This window comes from Coregonus clupeaformis, chromosome 12, assembly GCF_020615455.1.
Source record: "Coregonus clupeaformis isolate EN_2021a chromosome 12, ASM2061545v1, whole genome shotgun sequence".
Lineage (NCBI taxonomy): Eukaryota > Metazoa > Chordata > Actinopteri > Salmoniformes > Salmonidae > Coregonus > Coregonus clupeaformis.
Genome location: NC_059203.1, coordinates 14,388,816 through 14,402,940, shown reverse-complemented (window position 1 = coordinate 14,402,940; position 14,125 = coordinate 14,388,816). Strand labels below are relative to the sequence as shown.

Sequence of the window (14,125 nt, the reverse complement as noted above, 5' to 3'; positions counted from 1 at the left end):
AGGCTTCTGTTCCAGCCGAGCACTAAGACAGGCTTCTGTTCCAGCCGAGCACTAACACACAGGCTTCTGTTCCAGCCGAGCACTAAGACAGGCTTCTGTTCCAGCCGAGCACTAAGACAGGCTTCTGTTCCAGCCGAGCACTAAGACAGGCTTCTGTTCCAGCCGAGCACTAACACACAGGCTTCTGTTCCAGCCGAGCACTAACACACAGGCTTCTGTTCCAGCCGAGCACTAAGACACAGGCTTCTGTTCCAGCCGAGCACTAACACACAGGCTTCTGTTCCAGCCGAGCACTAAGACAGGCTTCTGTTCCAGCCGAGCACTAACACACAGGCTTCTGTTCCAGCCGAGCACTAAGACAGGCTTCTGTTCCAGCCGAGCACTAAGACACAGGCTTCTGTTCCAGCCGAGCACTAAGACAGGCTTCTGTTCCAGCCGAGCACTAAGACAGGCTTCTGTTCCAGCCGAGCACTAAGACAGGCTTCTGTTCCAGCCGAGCACTAAGACACAGGCTTCTGTTCCAGCCGAGCACTAAGACAGACTTCTGTTCCAGCCGAGCACTAAGACAGGCTTCTGTTCCAGCCGAGCACTAAGACAGGCTTCTGTTCCAGCCGAGCACTAAGACAGGCTTCTGTTCCAGCCGAGCACTAACACACAGGCTTCTGTTCCAGCCGAGCACTAAGACAGGCTTCTGTTCCAGCCGAGCACTAACACACAGGCTTCTGTTCCAGCCGAGCACTAAGACAGGCTTCTGTTCCAGCCGAGCACTAAGACAGGCTTCTGTTCCAGCCGAGCACTAAGACAGGCTTCTGTTCCAGCCGAGCACTAAGACAGGCTTCTGTTCCAGCCGAGCACTAACAGACAGGCTTCTGTTCCAGCCGAGCACTAACACACAGGCTTCTGTTCCAGCCGAGCACTAACACACAGGCTTCTGTTCCAGCCGAGCACTAACACACAGGCTTCTGTTCCAGCCGAGCACTAACACACAGGCTTCTGTTCCAGCCGAGCACTAACACACAGGCTTCTGTTCCAGCCGAGCACTAACACACAGGCTTCTGTTCCAGCCGAGCACTAACACACAGGCTTCTGTTCCAGCCGAGCACTAAGACAGGCTTCTGTTCCAGCCGAGCACTAAGACAGGCTTCTGTTCCAGCCGAGCACTAAGACAGGCTTCTGTTCCAGCCGAGCACTAAGACAGGCTTCTGTTCCAGCCGAGCACTAAGACAGGCTTCTGTTCCAGCCGAGCACTAAGACAGGCTTCTGTTCCAGCCGAGCACTAACACACAGGCTTCTGTTCCAGCCGAGCACTAACACACAGGCTTCTGTTCCAGCCGAGCACTAACACACAGGCTTCTGTTCCAGCCGAGCACTAAGACAGGCTTCTGTTCCAGCCGAGCACTAAGATAGGCTTCTGTTCCAGCCGAGCACTAAGACAGGCTTCTGTTCCAGCCGAGCACTAACACACAGGCTTCTGTTCCAGCCGAGCACTAACACACAGGCTTCTGTTCCAGCCGAGCACTAACACACAGGCTTCTGTTCCAGCCGAGCACTAAGACAGGCTTCTGTTCCAGCCGAGCACTAAGACAGGCTTCTGTTCCAGCCGAGCACTAACACACAGGCTTCTGTTCCAGCCGAGCACTAAGACAGGCTTCTGTTCCAGCCGAGCACTAACACACAGGCTTCTGTTCCAGCCGAGCACTAAGACAGGCTTCTGTTCCAGCCGAGCACTAAGACAGGCTTCTGTTCCAGCCGAGCACTAAGACAGGCTTCTGTTCCAGCCGAGCACTAAGACAGGCTTCTGTTCCAGCCGAGCACTAACAGACAGGCTTCTGTTCCAGCCGAGCACTAACACACAGGCTTCTGTTCCAGCCGAGCACTAACACACAGGCTTCTGTTCCAGCCGAGCACTAACACACAGGCTTCTGTTCCAGCCGAGCACTAACACACAGGCTTCTGTTCCAGCCGAGCACCAACACACAGGCTTCTGTTCCAGCCGAGCACTAACACACAGGCTTCTGTTCCAGCCGAGCACTAACACACAGGCTTCTGTTCCAGCCGAGCACTAACACACAGGCTTCTGTTCCAGCCGAGCACTAAGACAGGCTTCTGTTCCAGCCGAGCACTAAGACAGGCTTCTGTTCCAGCCGAGCACTAAGACAGGCTTCTGTTCCAGCCGAGCACTAAGACAGGCTTCTGTTCCAGCCGAGCACTAAGACAGGCTTCTGTTCCAGCCGAGCACTAACACACAGGCTTCTGTTCCAGCCGAGCACTAACACAGGCTTCTGTTCCAGCCGAGCACTAACACACAGGCTTCTGTTCCAGCCGAGCACTAAGACAGGCTTCTGTTCCAGCCGAGCACTAAGACAGGCTTCTGTTCCAGCCGAGCACTAACACACAGGCTTCTGTTCCAGCCGAGCACTAAGACAGGCTTCTGTTCCAGCCGAGCACTAACACACAGGCTTCTGTTCCAGCCGAGCACTAAGACAGGCTTCTGTTCCAGCCGAGCACTAACACACAGGCTTCTGTTCCAGCCGAGCACTAAGACAGGCTTCTGTTCCAGCCGAGCACTAACACACAGGCTTCTGTTCCAGCCGAGCACTAACACACAGGCTTCTGTTCCAGCCGAGCACTAACACACAGGCTTCTGTTCCAGCCGAGCACTAACACACAGGCTTCTGTTCCAGCCGAGCACTAACACACAGGCTTCTGTTCCAGCCGAGCACTAAGACAGGCTTCTGTTCCAGCCGAGCACTAAGACAGGCTTCTGTTCCAGCCGAGCACTAAGACACAGGCTTCTGTTCCAGCCGAGCACTAAGACAGGCTTCTGTTCCAGCCGAGCACTAAGACAGGCTTCTGTTCCAGCCGAGCACTAAGACAGGCTTCTGTTCCAGCCGAGCACTAAGACAGGCTTCTGTTCCAGCCGAGCACTAACACACAGGCTTCTGTTCCAGCCGAGCACTAAGACAGGCTTCTGTTCCAGCCGAGCACTAACACACAGGCTTCTGTTCCAGCCGAGCACTAAGACAGGCTTCTGTTCCAGCCGAGCACTAAGACAGGCTTCTGTTCCAGCCGAGCACTAAGACAGGCTTCTGTTCCAGCCGAGCACTAAGACAGGCTTCTGTTCCAGCCGAGCACTAACACACAGGCTTCTGTTCCAGCCGAGCACTAACACACAGGCTTCTGTTCCAGCCGAGCACTAACACACAGGCTTCTGTTCCAGCCGAGCACTAACACACAGGCTTCTGTTCCAGCCGAGCACTAACACACAGGCTTCTGTTCCAGCCGAGCACTAACACACAGGCTTCTGTTCCAGCCGAGCACTAACACACAGGCTTCTGTTCCAGCCGAGCACTAACACACAGGCTTCTGTTCCAGCCGAGCACTAAGACAGGCTTCTGTTCCAGCCGAGCACTAAGACAGGCTTCTGTTCCAGCCGAGCACTAAGACAGGCTTCTGTTCCAGCCGAGCACTAAGACAGGCTTCTGTTCCAGCCGAGCACTAAGACAGGCTTCTGTTCCAGCCGAGCACTAAGACAGGCTTCTGTTCCAGCCGAGCACTAACACACAGGCTTCTGTTCCAGCCGAGCACTAACACACAGGCTTCTGTTCCAGCCGAGCACTAACACACAGGCTTCTGTTCCAGCCGAGCACTAAGACAGGCTTCTGTTCCAGCCGAGCACTAAGATAGGCTTCTGTTCCAGCCGAGCACTAAGACAGGCTTCTGTTCCAGCCGAGCACTAACACACAGGCTTCTGTTCCAGCCGAGCACTAACACACAGGCTTCTGTTCCAGCCGAGCACTAACACACAGGCTTCTGTTCCAGCCGAGCACTAAGACAGGCTTCTGTTCCAGCCGAGCACTAAGACAGGCTTCTGTTCCAGCCGAGCACTAACACACAGGCTTCTGTTCCAGCCGAGCACTAAGACAGGCTTCTGTTCCAGCCGAGCACTAACACACAGGCTTCTGTTCCAGCCGAGCACTAAGACAGGCTTCTGTTCCAGCCGAGCACTAAGACAGGCTTCTGTTCCAGCCGAGCACTAAGACAGGCTTCTGTTCCAGCCGAGCACTAAGACAGGCTTCTGTTCCAGCCCGAGCACTAACAGACAGGCTTCTGTTCCAGCCGAGCACTAACACACAGGCTTCTGTTCCAGCCGAGCACTAACACACAGGCTTCTGTTCCAGCCGAGCACTAACACACAGGCTTCTGTTCCAGCCGAGCACTAACACACAGGCTTCTGTTCCAGCCGAGCACCAACACACAGGCTTCTGTTCCAGCCGAGCACTAACACACAGGCTTCTGTTCCAGCCGAGCACTAACACACAGGCTTCTGTTCCAGCCGAGCACTAACACACAGGCTTCTGTTCCAGCCGAGCACTAAGACAGGCTTCTGTTCCAGCCGAGCACTAAGACAGGCTTCTGTTCCAGCCGAGCACTAAGACAGGCTTCTGTTCCAGCCGAGCACTAAGACAGGCTTCTGTTCCAGCCGAGCACTAAGACAGGCTTCTGTTCCAGCCGAGCACTAACACACAGGCTTCTGTTCCAGCCGAGCACTAACACAGGCTTCTGTTCCAGCCGAGCACTAACACACAGGCTTCTGTTCCAGCCGAGCACTAAGACAGGCTTCTGTTCCAGCCGAGCACTAAGACAGGCTTCTGTTCCAGCCGAGCACTAACACACAGGCTTCTGTTCCAGCCGAGCACTAAGACAGGCTTCTGTTCCAGCCGAGCACTAACACACAGGCTTCTGTTCCAGCCGAGCACTAAGACAGGCTTCTGTTCCAGCCGAGCACTAACACACAGGCTTCTGTTCCAGCCGAGCACTAAGACAGGCTTCTGTTCCAGCCGAGCACTAACACACAGGCTTCTGTTCCAGCCGAGCACTAACACACAGGCTTCTGTTCCAGCCGAGCACTAACACACAGGCTTCTGTTCCAGCCGAGCACTAACACACAGGCTTCTGTTCCAGCCGAGCACTAACACACAGGCTTCTGTTCCAGCCGAGCACTAAGACAGGCTTCTGTTCCAGCCGAGCACTAAGACAGGCTTCTGTTCCAGCCGAGCACTAAGACAGGCTTCTGTTCCAGCCGAGCACTAACACACAGGCTTCTGTTCCAGCCGAGCACTAACACACAGGCTTCTGTTCCAGCCGAGCACTAACACACAGGCTTCTGTTCCAGCCGAGCACTAACACACAGGCTTCTGTTCCAGCCGAGCACTAACACACAGGCTTCTGTTGCAGCCGAGCACTAACACAGGCTTCTGTTCCAGCCGAGCACTAAGACAGGCTTCTGTTCCAGCCGAGCACTAAGACAGGCTTCTGTTCCAGCCGAGCACTAACAGACAGGCTTCTGTTCCAGCCGAGCACTAACACACAGGCTTCTGTTCCAGCCGAGCACTAACACACAGGCTTCTGTTCCAGCCGAGCACTAACACACAGGCTTCTGTTCCAGCCGAGCACCAACACACAGGCTTCTGTTCCAGCCGAGCACTAACACACAGGCTTCTGTTCCAGCCGAGCACTAACACACAGGCTTCTGTTCCAGCCGAGCACTAACACACAGGCTTCTGTTCCAGCCGAGCACTAAGACAGGCTTCTGTTCCAGCCGAGCACTAAGACAGGCTTCTGTTCCAGCCGAGCACTAAGACAGGCTTCTGTTCCAGCCGAGCACTAACACACAGGCTTCTGTTCCAGCCGAGCACTAACACACAGGCTTCTGTTCCAGCCGAGCACTAACACACAGGCTTCTGTTCCAGCCGAGCACTAACACACAGGCTTCTGTTCCAGCCGAGCACTAACACACAGGCTTCTGTTCCAGCCGAGCACTAAGACAGGCTTCTGTTCCAGCCGAGCACTAAGACAGGCTTCTGTTCCAGCCGAGCACTAAGACAGGCTTCTGTTCCAGCCGAGCACTAACACACAGGCTTCTGTTCCAGCCGAGCACTAACACACAGGCTTCTGTTCCAGCCGAGCACTAACACACAGGCTTCTGTTCCAGCCGAGCACTAAGACAGGCTTCTGTTCCAGCCGAGCACTAAGACAGGCTTCTGTTCCAGCCGAGCACTAAGACAGGCTTCTGTTCCAGCCGAGCACTAAGACAGGCTTCTGTTCCAGCCGAGCACTAACACACAGGCTTCTGTTCCAGCCGAGCACTAAGACAGGCTTCTGTTCCAGCCGAGCACTAACACACAGGCTTCTGTTCCAGCCGAGCACTAAGACAGGCTTCTGTTCCAGCCGAGCACTAACACACAGGCTTCTGTTCCAGCCGAGCACTAACACACAGGCTTCTGTTCCAGCCGAGCACTAACACACAGGCTTCTGTTCCAGCCGAGCACTAACACACAGGCTTCTGTTCCAGCCGAGCACTAACACACAGGCTTCTGTTCCAGCCGAGCACTAAGACAGGCTTCTGTTCCAGCCCGAGCACTAAGACAGGCTTCTGTTCCAGCCGAGCACTAAGACAGGCTTCTGTTCCAGCCGAGCACTAACACACAGGCTTCTGTTCCAGCCCGAGCACTAACACACAGGCTTCTGTTCCAGCCGAGCACTAACACACAGGCTTCTGTTCCAGCCGAGCACTAACACACAGGCTTCTGTTCCAGCCGAGCACTAACACACAGGCTTCTGTTGCAGCCGAGCACTAACACAGGCTTCTGTTCCAGCCGAGCACTAAGACAGGCTTCTGTTCCAGCCGAGCACTAAGACAGGCTTCTGTTCCAGCCGAGCACTAAGACAGGCTTCTGTTCCAGCCGAGCACTAAGACAGGCTTCTGTTCCAGCCGAGCACTAAGACAGGCAACTTAACCAATAGTTTTCCAGACACCAGACAAACTATGATCAGCTTTATTGGAATCAGATACAGTGGTTCCTCAATTAAAAGGTTTGAGCTCATGCCGTGACCGTTTGTGGTAGATGGTGGCAGATGGTGGTAAATTGCGTCATTCTGTCATTGCACCACACTATCACAAGGGGGAGTTAGAAAGCTGATCAAAACTTTGGCAAAAATTGACTATCTTTTCGTAAATTAATGGAGGTGTGAATGTTTCAGTCCGAGAGTCTCTCTCTTCTGGCACTAGAGTCTTGCTTCAGGCCAAAAAAATGTATAACTGGCGGGTGGTCCCCAAGTTGAGAGAACTTGGGTAAATACAACTGTGCAATTACACTTGACATCTGGACTGACGATTTTAGAAAAATAGGCACGGTGGGCTTGTGGTTTCTCTTCCTCTAAAAACAGACAGAAATAATTCTAAATAACAAACTGGCTTTATTTACCACAGTGTGAAAGAGTGACAGCTGCTCTATATAAAGGGAGTTTCTGAAACACAGAGTCCTTCTTTACTGATGGGAAGAAGAAACTGAATGAAAGAGTCCGGTGAGGACAGGAAGGACAGGGAGGACAGGGTGGACAGCGAGGACAGGGTGGACAGCGAGGACAGCGAGGACAACGAGGACAACGAGGACAGCGAGGACAGGGTGGACAGCGAGGACAGCGACGACAGCGACGACAGCGAGGACAGGGTGGACAACGAGGACAGGGTGGACAGTGAGGACAGCGAGGACAGCGAGGACAGCGAGGACAGGGAGGAGAAAAAGTTTGCCCATATTTTCAAGACCTGAGGTACTTCATTTATTTATGAAATGTACTAGTTTATTTAGGCAATGTAATATATTAGTTTAGGCTTGGCTTATTTAGTCGGCTATTTCGCAGCATTAAGCCATACTTGTCAGCTTAAGCTGAGTGACTCACCCATTCATAAGACTGCTGAACAGCTAATCAAAACGGCTACCCGGACTATTTGCATTGCTGCCCCCCCCTTCTTTTACGCTGCTGCTACTCTCTGTTTATTATCTATGCATAGTCACTTTAACTCTACCTACATGTACAAATGACCTTGACTAACCGGTGCACACTGACTCTGTACCGGTAAATAATAATAATAAGCCATTTAGCAGACACTTTTATCCAAAGCGACTTACAGTCATGTGTGCATACATTTTTACGTATGGGTGGTCCCGGGGATCGAACCCACTACCCTGGCGTTCCAAGCGCCGTGCTCTACCAGCTGAGCTACAGAGGACCTCGTAGGGTTAGGTGATAGATAATAGGTACCCTGTATATAGCCTCACTACTGTTATTTTACTGCTGCTCTTTAATTATTGTTTTATTTTTTACTTACCCATTTTTTACTAAAAACTTACTTTTCTTAAAACTGCATTGTTGGTTAAGGGCTTGTAAGTAAGCATTACACGGTAAGGTCTACACCTGTTGTATTCGGCGCATGTGACAAATAAAATTGACATCTCTGGAGAGACCTGAAAATAGCTGTGCAGCGACGCTCCCCATCCAACCTGACAGAGGTTGAGAGGATCTACAGAGAAGAATGGGAGAAACTCCCCAAATACAGGTGTGCCAAGCTTGTAGCGTCATACCCAAGAAGACTCAAGGCTGTAATCGCTGCCAAAGGTGCTTCAACAAAAGTCCTGAGTAAAGGGTCTGAATACTTATGTAAATGGGATATTTCCGTTTTTATTTGTAACACATCTGCAAACATTTCTCAAAACCTGTTTTTACTTTGTCAGTATGGGGTATTGTGTGTAGATTGATGATCATTTTTTAAATTTATTTTTTAAAATCCATTTTAGAATAAGGCTGTAACTTAACAAAATGTGGAAAAAGTCAAGGGGTTTGAATACTTCCCGAATGCACTGTATGCAGACAGACGGATAAAAAAGTGAATTTCCATTGTAATACGTCTAACAGTCTATCTTCACCCATAACTTTGACTTTATAACATTCCCAGAAGGCGTGGATTATTATAACCTAATGAAAAATGACCCCGGTAATCTAATTTAATTTACTGCAGGCCTAAGACCTATGGGTTTAACCTTCTGAATGAATGATTATATTGAAGATAGAAGCCGCCTCTTAATGAGTTCCGAGAGCCGATCCGTTACCCAACAAAATAACATCAATTTATTTAGTCTAATTGTTGTTATGACTACAGACAGGCTGTTATTCCTCAATGCAATGCGGCACATTGACAACTAAAATCGCTTTAAAGAATCCTTCTAATATTATACAAATAAATATACTAAAACAAAAAAACTTCTAAAAGTCCATTCATCACTGGATTTCTTCAAATTGCTGTGCAGGAAAAGGATGTCATCCACCGTGCCCGTTCTCTCTGAAACCACACATCCATCTGAAGGTGATGCTGTATCCTTTGGAACCACACCATTACCAGGTGGACTGTAGGCCTCTTGAAGCATTTACATTACATTTACGTCATTTAGCAGACGCTCTTATCCAGAGCGACTTACAAATTGGTGCATTCACCTTATAGCCAGTGGGATAACCACTTTCCAATGTTATTATTATTATTATTATTAATTTTTTTTGGGGGGTGGGGTGGGGTAAGGGGGGGGTAGAAGGATTACTTTATCCTATCCCAGGTATTCCTTAAAGAGGTGGGGTTTCAAATGTCTCCGGAAGGTGGTGAGTGACTCCACTGTCCTGGCGTCGTGAGGGAGCTTGTTCCACCATTGGGGTGCCAGAGCAGCGAACAGTTTTGACTGGGCTGAGCGGGAACTATGCTTCCGCAGAGGAAGGGGAGCCAGCAGGCCAGAGGTGGATGAACGCAATGCCCTCGTTTGGGTGTAGGGACTGATCAGAGCCTGAAGGTACGGAGGTGCCGTTCCCCTCACAGCTCCGTAGGCAAGCACCATGGTCTTGTAGCAAGCGATAGAGAAAATCAACAAGATCCACAAGTATTCTTTCACAATAGCTGGCCTTCCGCTATCTGGTGGATAACATCCGCTCTTCGTTTATGTAATGGGCTTTAAAAAGTCACAAGTATACTATTTTTCGAAAATCGTCAGTCCACATGTCCAGTGTAATTGCGGCATTGTTTTTACCCAAGTTCAATCCTAGTTCAATCCTAGCGCTGTGTGTGTGTGTGTGTGTGTGTGTATCTTACCGGTGATCCTAGCGCTATGTGTGTGTGTGTGTGCGTGCGTGCGTATCTTACCGGTGATCCTAGCGTTGAAGGGGCTGCCAGCGATGTGCTTGTCATTGTATCTGACCAGTATTTGGTAGTCTCCAGGGAGAACAGGCAGGTAGGTCACTGTGCAGGTGCCATCTTTATTATCCTGACAGCAGATTTCTGCCTTGGACGGACCCTCGATGGCCAGGTCCAGACCTCCTGGAGTACCAACAGGTCAGACACACAGTCAATGGGGATAAGATGCTCCCTCTACACACACTAGACTTTATTTAGATGTTTAAAAAGTATGTTTCAGACAACCATGACGTCCACCAGACAAGTCATCATTTACAGTAAAAAAAAAAAATGTTACTCTGTTTGGTGGCGAGAAATATGTCTTATCCTATGAATTTCAATTTCCCCTCAGAGCAAACCATGGCTCTTCTGTCCTGTACGTACCCTCGGCAGTGTCCTCTGTGTGTGTGTGAGTTGGTGTGTGTGTGTGTTGGTGTGTGTGTGTGTGTGTGTTGGTGTGTGTGTGTGTTGGTGAGTGTGACGGTAGTCTCCGGTGTGCGTACCCTCGGCAGCGTCCTCTGTGTGTGTGTGTGTGTCTGTGCGTGTGTGTGTGTGTGTGTTGGTGTGTGTGTGTGTGTTGGTGAGTGTGACGGTAGTCTCCGGCGTGCGTACCCTCGGCAGCGTCCTCAGTGTAGATGGTGAACACGGCGATCTTGTTGGCGACGCCATAGACCAGACCAGGACCGGAGGCCGTCACGTTGGCACTGTTGGTGTTGTTTACGTAGAACTGCAGAGGAGACTCTGAAGAGACAACAACAACATCATCAACCTGAGACGATAAACAGTATGTAGGGCCAGGAATTTTCCTTGATCAGACAGGAAAACTCCTGGCCCTCAATGGATGTCCTATTATGTGTGGTGGTAGTGTATCAATACTGTGCAGTGTCCCTCCGAGCGGCACAACTCATGGTACGCCGATTCAGTGCTCTCGTCTGCATTAAAACAAATATCGATCCAGGTTGGATGTGACAGGAGAGATGAGGAGCACACTGTCGACCCCGCCCCCTGACTTGGAGAAGCTCCGAGGCGACGTGCATCAAGCCACACCCATCTCATTAGTGGTGGTGAGATAAGAGACATGTCAGACTCATTTGTAATTAACTGTTAATTGTCCCACATTAAGTTAACATTGGCTGTTCGTTTTCCCCCACATGGTTGGGGTCGCGATATACTTCATACATGACTAATCATACAGAAGCATATTGGATTCTCATTGGCTTGGATATAGATAAAAGATTATCAAATTAAAAAAAAGAATGACATGTCAATAAAATGCTTTGTAGAAAGAGAGAAGCAGAACAATAGCTCCCCATAGTGAGGGGGGGAGGATATCCCCATAGTGGGGGGGGAGGATATCCCCATAGTGAGGGGGGGAGGATATCCCCATAGTGAGGGGGGGAGGATATCCCCATAGTGAGGGGGGGAGGATATCCCCATAGTGGGGGGGGGAGGATATCCCCATAGTGGGGGGGAGGATATCCCCCATAGTGAGGGGGGGAGGATATCCCCATAGTGAGGGGGGAGGATATCCCTATAGTGAGGGGGGAGGATATCCCCATAGTGAGGGGGGGAGGATATCCCCATAGTGAGGGGGGGAGGATATCCCCATAGTGGGGGGAGGATATCCCCATAGTGAGGGGGGGAGGATATCCCCATAGTGAGGGGGGGAGGATATCCCCATAGTGAGGGGGGGCAGGATATCCCCCATAGTGAGGGGGGGAGGATACCCCCATAGTGAGGGGGGAGGATATCCCCATAGTGGGGGGGGGGAGGATATCCCCATAGTGAGGGGGGGAGGATATCCCCATAGTGAGGGGGGCAGGATATCCCCATAGTGAGGGGGGGAGGATATCCCTATAGTGAGGGGGAAGGATATCCCCATAGTGAGGGGGGCAGGATATCCCCATAGTGGGGGGCAGGATATCCCCATAGTGAGGGGGGGAGGATATCCCCATAGTGAGGGGGGCAGGATATCCCCATAGTGAGGGGCAGGATATCCCCATAGTGAGGGGGGCAGGATATCCCCATAGTGGGGGGCAGGATATCCCCATAGTGAGGGGGGCAGGATATCCCCATAGTGGGGGGCAGGATATCCCCATAGTGGGGGGGGCAGGATATCCCCATAGTGAGGGGGGCAGGATATCCCCATAGTGGGGGGGGGGGGGGGATATCCCTATAGTGAGGGGGGAGGATATCCCCATAGTGAGGGGGGAGGATATCCCCATAGTGGGGGGCAGGATATCCCCATAGTGGGGGGGGCAGGATATCCCCATAGTGGGGGGGGATATCCCCATAGTGGGGGGGATATCCCCATAGTGAGGGGGGGAGGATATCCCCATAGTGAGGGGGGCAGGTCTCAAATGGCACCCTATTCCCTATATAGTGCACTACTTTAGACCAGAGAATGGCACCCTATTCCCTATATAGTGCACTACTTTAGACCAGAGAACGGCACCCTATTCCCTATACAGTACACTACTTTAGACCAGAGAATGGCACCCTATTCCCTATATAGTGCACTACTTTAGACCAGAGAATGGCACCCTATTCCCTATATAGTGCACTACTTTAGACCAGAGAATGGCACCCTATTCCCTATATAGTGCACTACTTTAGACCAGAGAATGGCACCCTATTCCCTATATAGTGCACTACTTTAGACCAGAGAATGGCACCCTATTCCCTATATAGTGCACTACTTTAGACCAGAGAATGGCACCCTATTCCCTATATAGTGCACTACTTTAGACCAGAGAATGGCACCCTATTCCCTATATAGTGCACTACTTTAGACCAGAGAATGCCACCCTATTCCCTATATAGTGCACTACTTTAGACCAGAGAATGGCACCCTATTCCCTATATAGTGCACTACTTTAGACCAGAGAATGGCACCCTATTCCCTATATAGTGCACTACTTTAGACCAGAGAATGCCACCCTATTCCCTATATAGTGCACTACTTTAGACCAGAGAATGGCACCCTATTCCCTATATAGTGCAATACTTTAGACCAGAGAATGGCACCCTATTCCCTATATAGTGCACTACTTTAGACCAGAGAATGGTACCCTATTCCCTATATAGTGCACTACTTTAGACCAGAGAATGGCACCCTATTCCCTATATAGTGCACTACTTTAGACCAGAGAATGGCACCCTATTCCCTATATAGTGCACTACTTTAGACCAGAGAATGGCACCCTATTCCCTATATAGTGCACTACTTTAGACCAGAGAATGGCACCCTATTCCCTATATAGTGCACTACTTTAGACCAGAGAATGGCACCCTATTCCCTATATAGTGCACTACTTTAGACCAGAGAATGGCACCCTATTCCCTATATAGTGCACTACTTTAGACCAGAGAATGGCACCCTATTCCCTATGTAGTGCACTACTTTCCATTATTCAACAGGCTAAACTGATTCCTAGATCAGCACTCCTACTCTGAGACTTGATAAATACGGGCCCATAGGCCTCTGGTCTAAAGCAGTGCACTACAGAGGGAATAGGGTGGCATTTGGGACATAAACAGTCATGGAAACCGTAGGGTCAAAGGCAGAGCTTTATGTAGACTATATAGACTGGTGATGTAGGATGGTGATGGATGATTTAGCATGACGATGATGAAGCATGATGATGACGTAGCAGGATGTAGGTAGGAGATAATGTGAAACCCCTACAGACATGAGACCTATCCGTCCTGGGGGTGGCTAGATGTTACATCACCATCCCACCTCCACCCAGACCCTCACAGTACCTCCACCCAGACCCCCACAGTACCTCCACCCAGACCCCCACAGTACCCCTCCTAGGGTCCCAGGGAGGGGGGAGGGGGGAGGGAAAGAGGTCACCAGGAGAGGCCTTTTCCCACCAACTATCAATCATCATCTCAATGGGTCTTTCTCTCTTTGTGCTTAAAACCAATCTCTCATGGAAAGAAAAGGAGGCTCTTTTCAACTCACATCAACTGAGCGATTCTCCCCCTCCCTCCACTTTCTCCCTGGGCTCTTCTCCCCCTCCCTCCCCCTCCCTCCCCCTTCTCCCTGGCATGTCCTGTTCATGA

The 14,125-nt window shown here is 50.9% G+C and overlaps 1 protein-coding gene across 2 annotated transcripts in view; it reads right to left on the bottom strand.

Annotated features, from left to right (window-relative positions):
- The window catches only part of LOC121577861 (filamin-B), a 183,395-nt gene that overhangs the window by 33,223 nt on the left and 136,047 nt on the right, over positions 1–14,125 (bottom strand). For both annotated transcript variants that reach the window (XM_041891803.2, XM_041891804.2), the window contains 2 exons: positions 10,667–10,795; positions 10,025–10,198 (listed from right to left, as the gene is read on the bottom strand). In XM_041891803.2, coding sequence (XP_041747737.1) covers positions 10,025–10,198; positions 10,667–10,795 — 303 coding nt within the window. The remainder of the gene's footprint in view (positions 1–10,024; positions 10,199–10,666; positions 10,796–14,125) is intronic.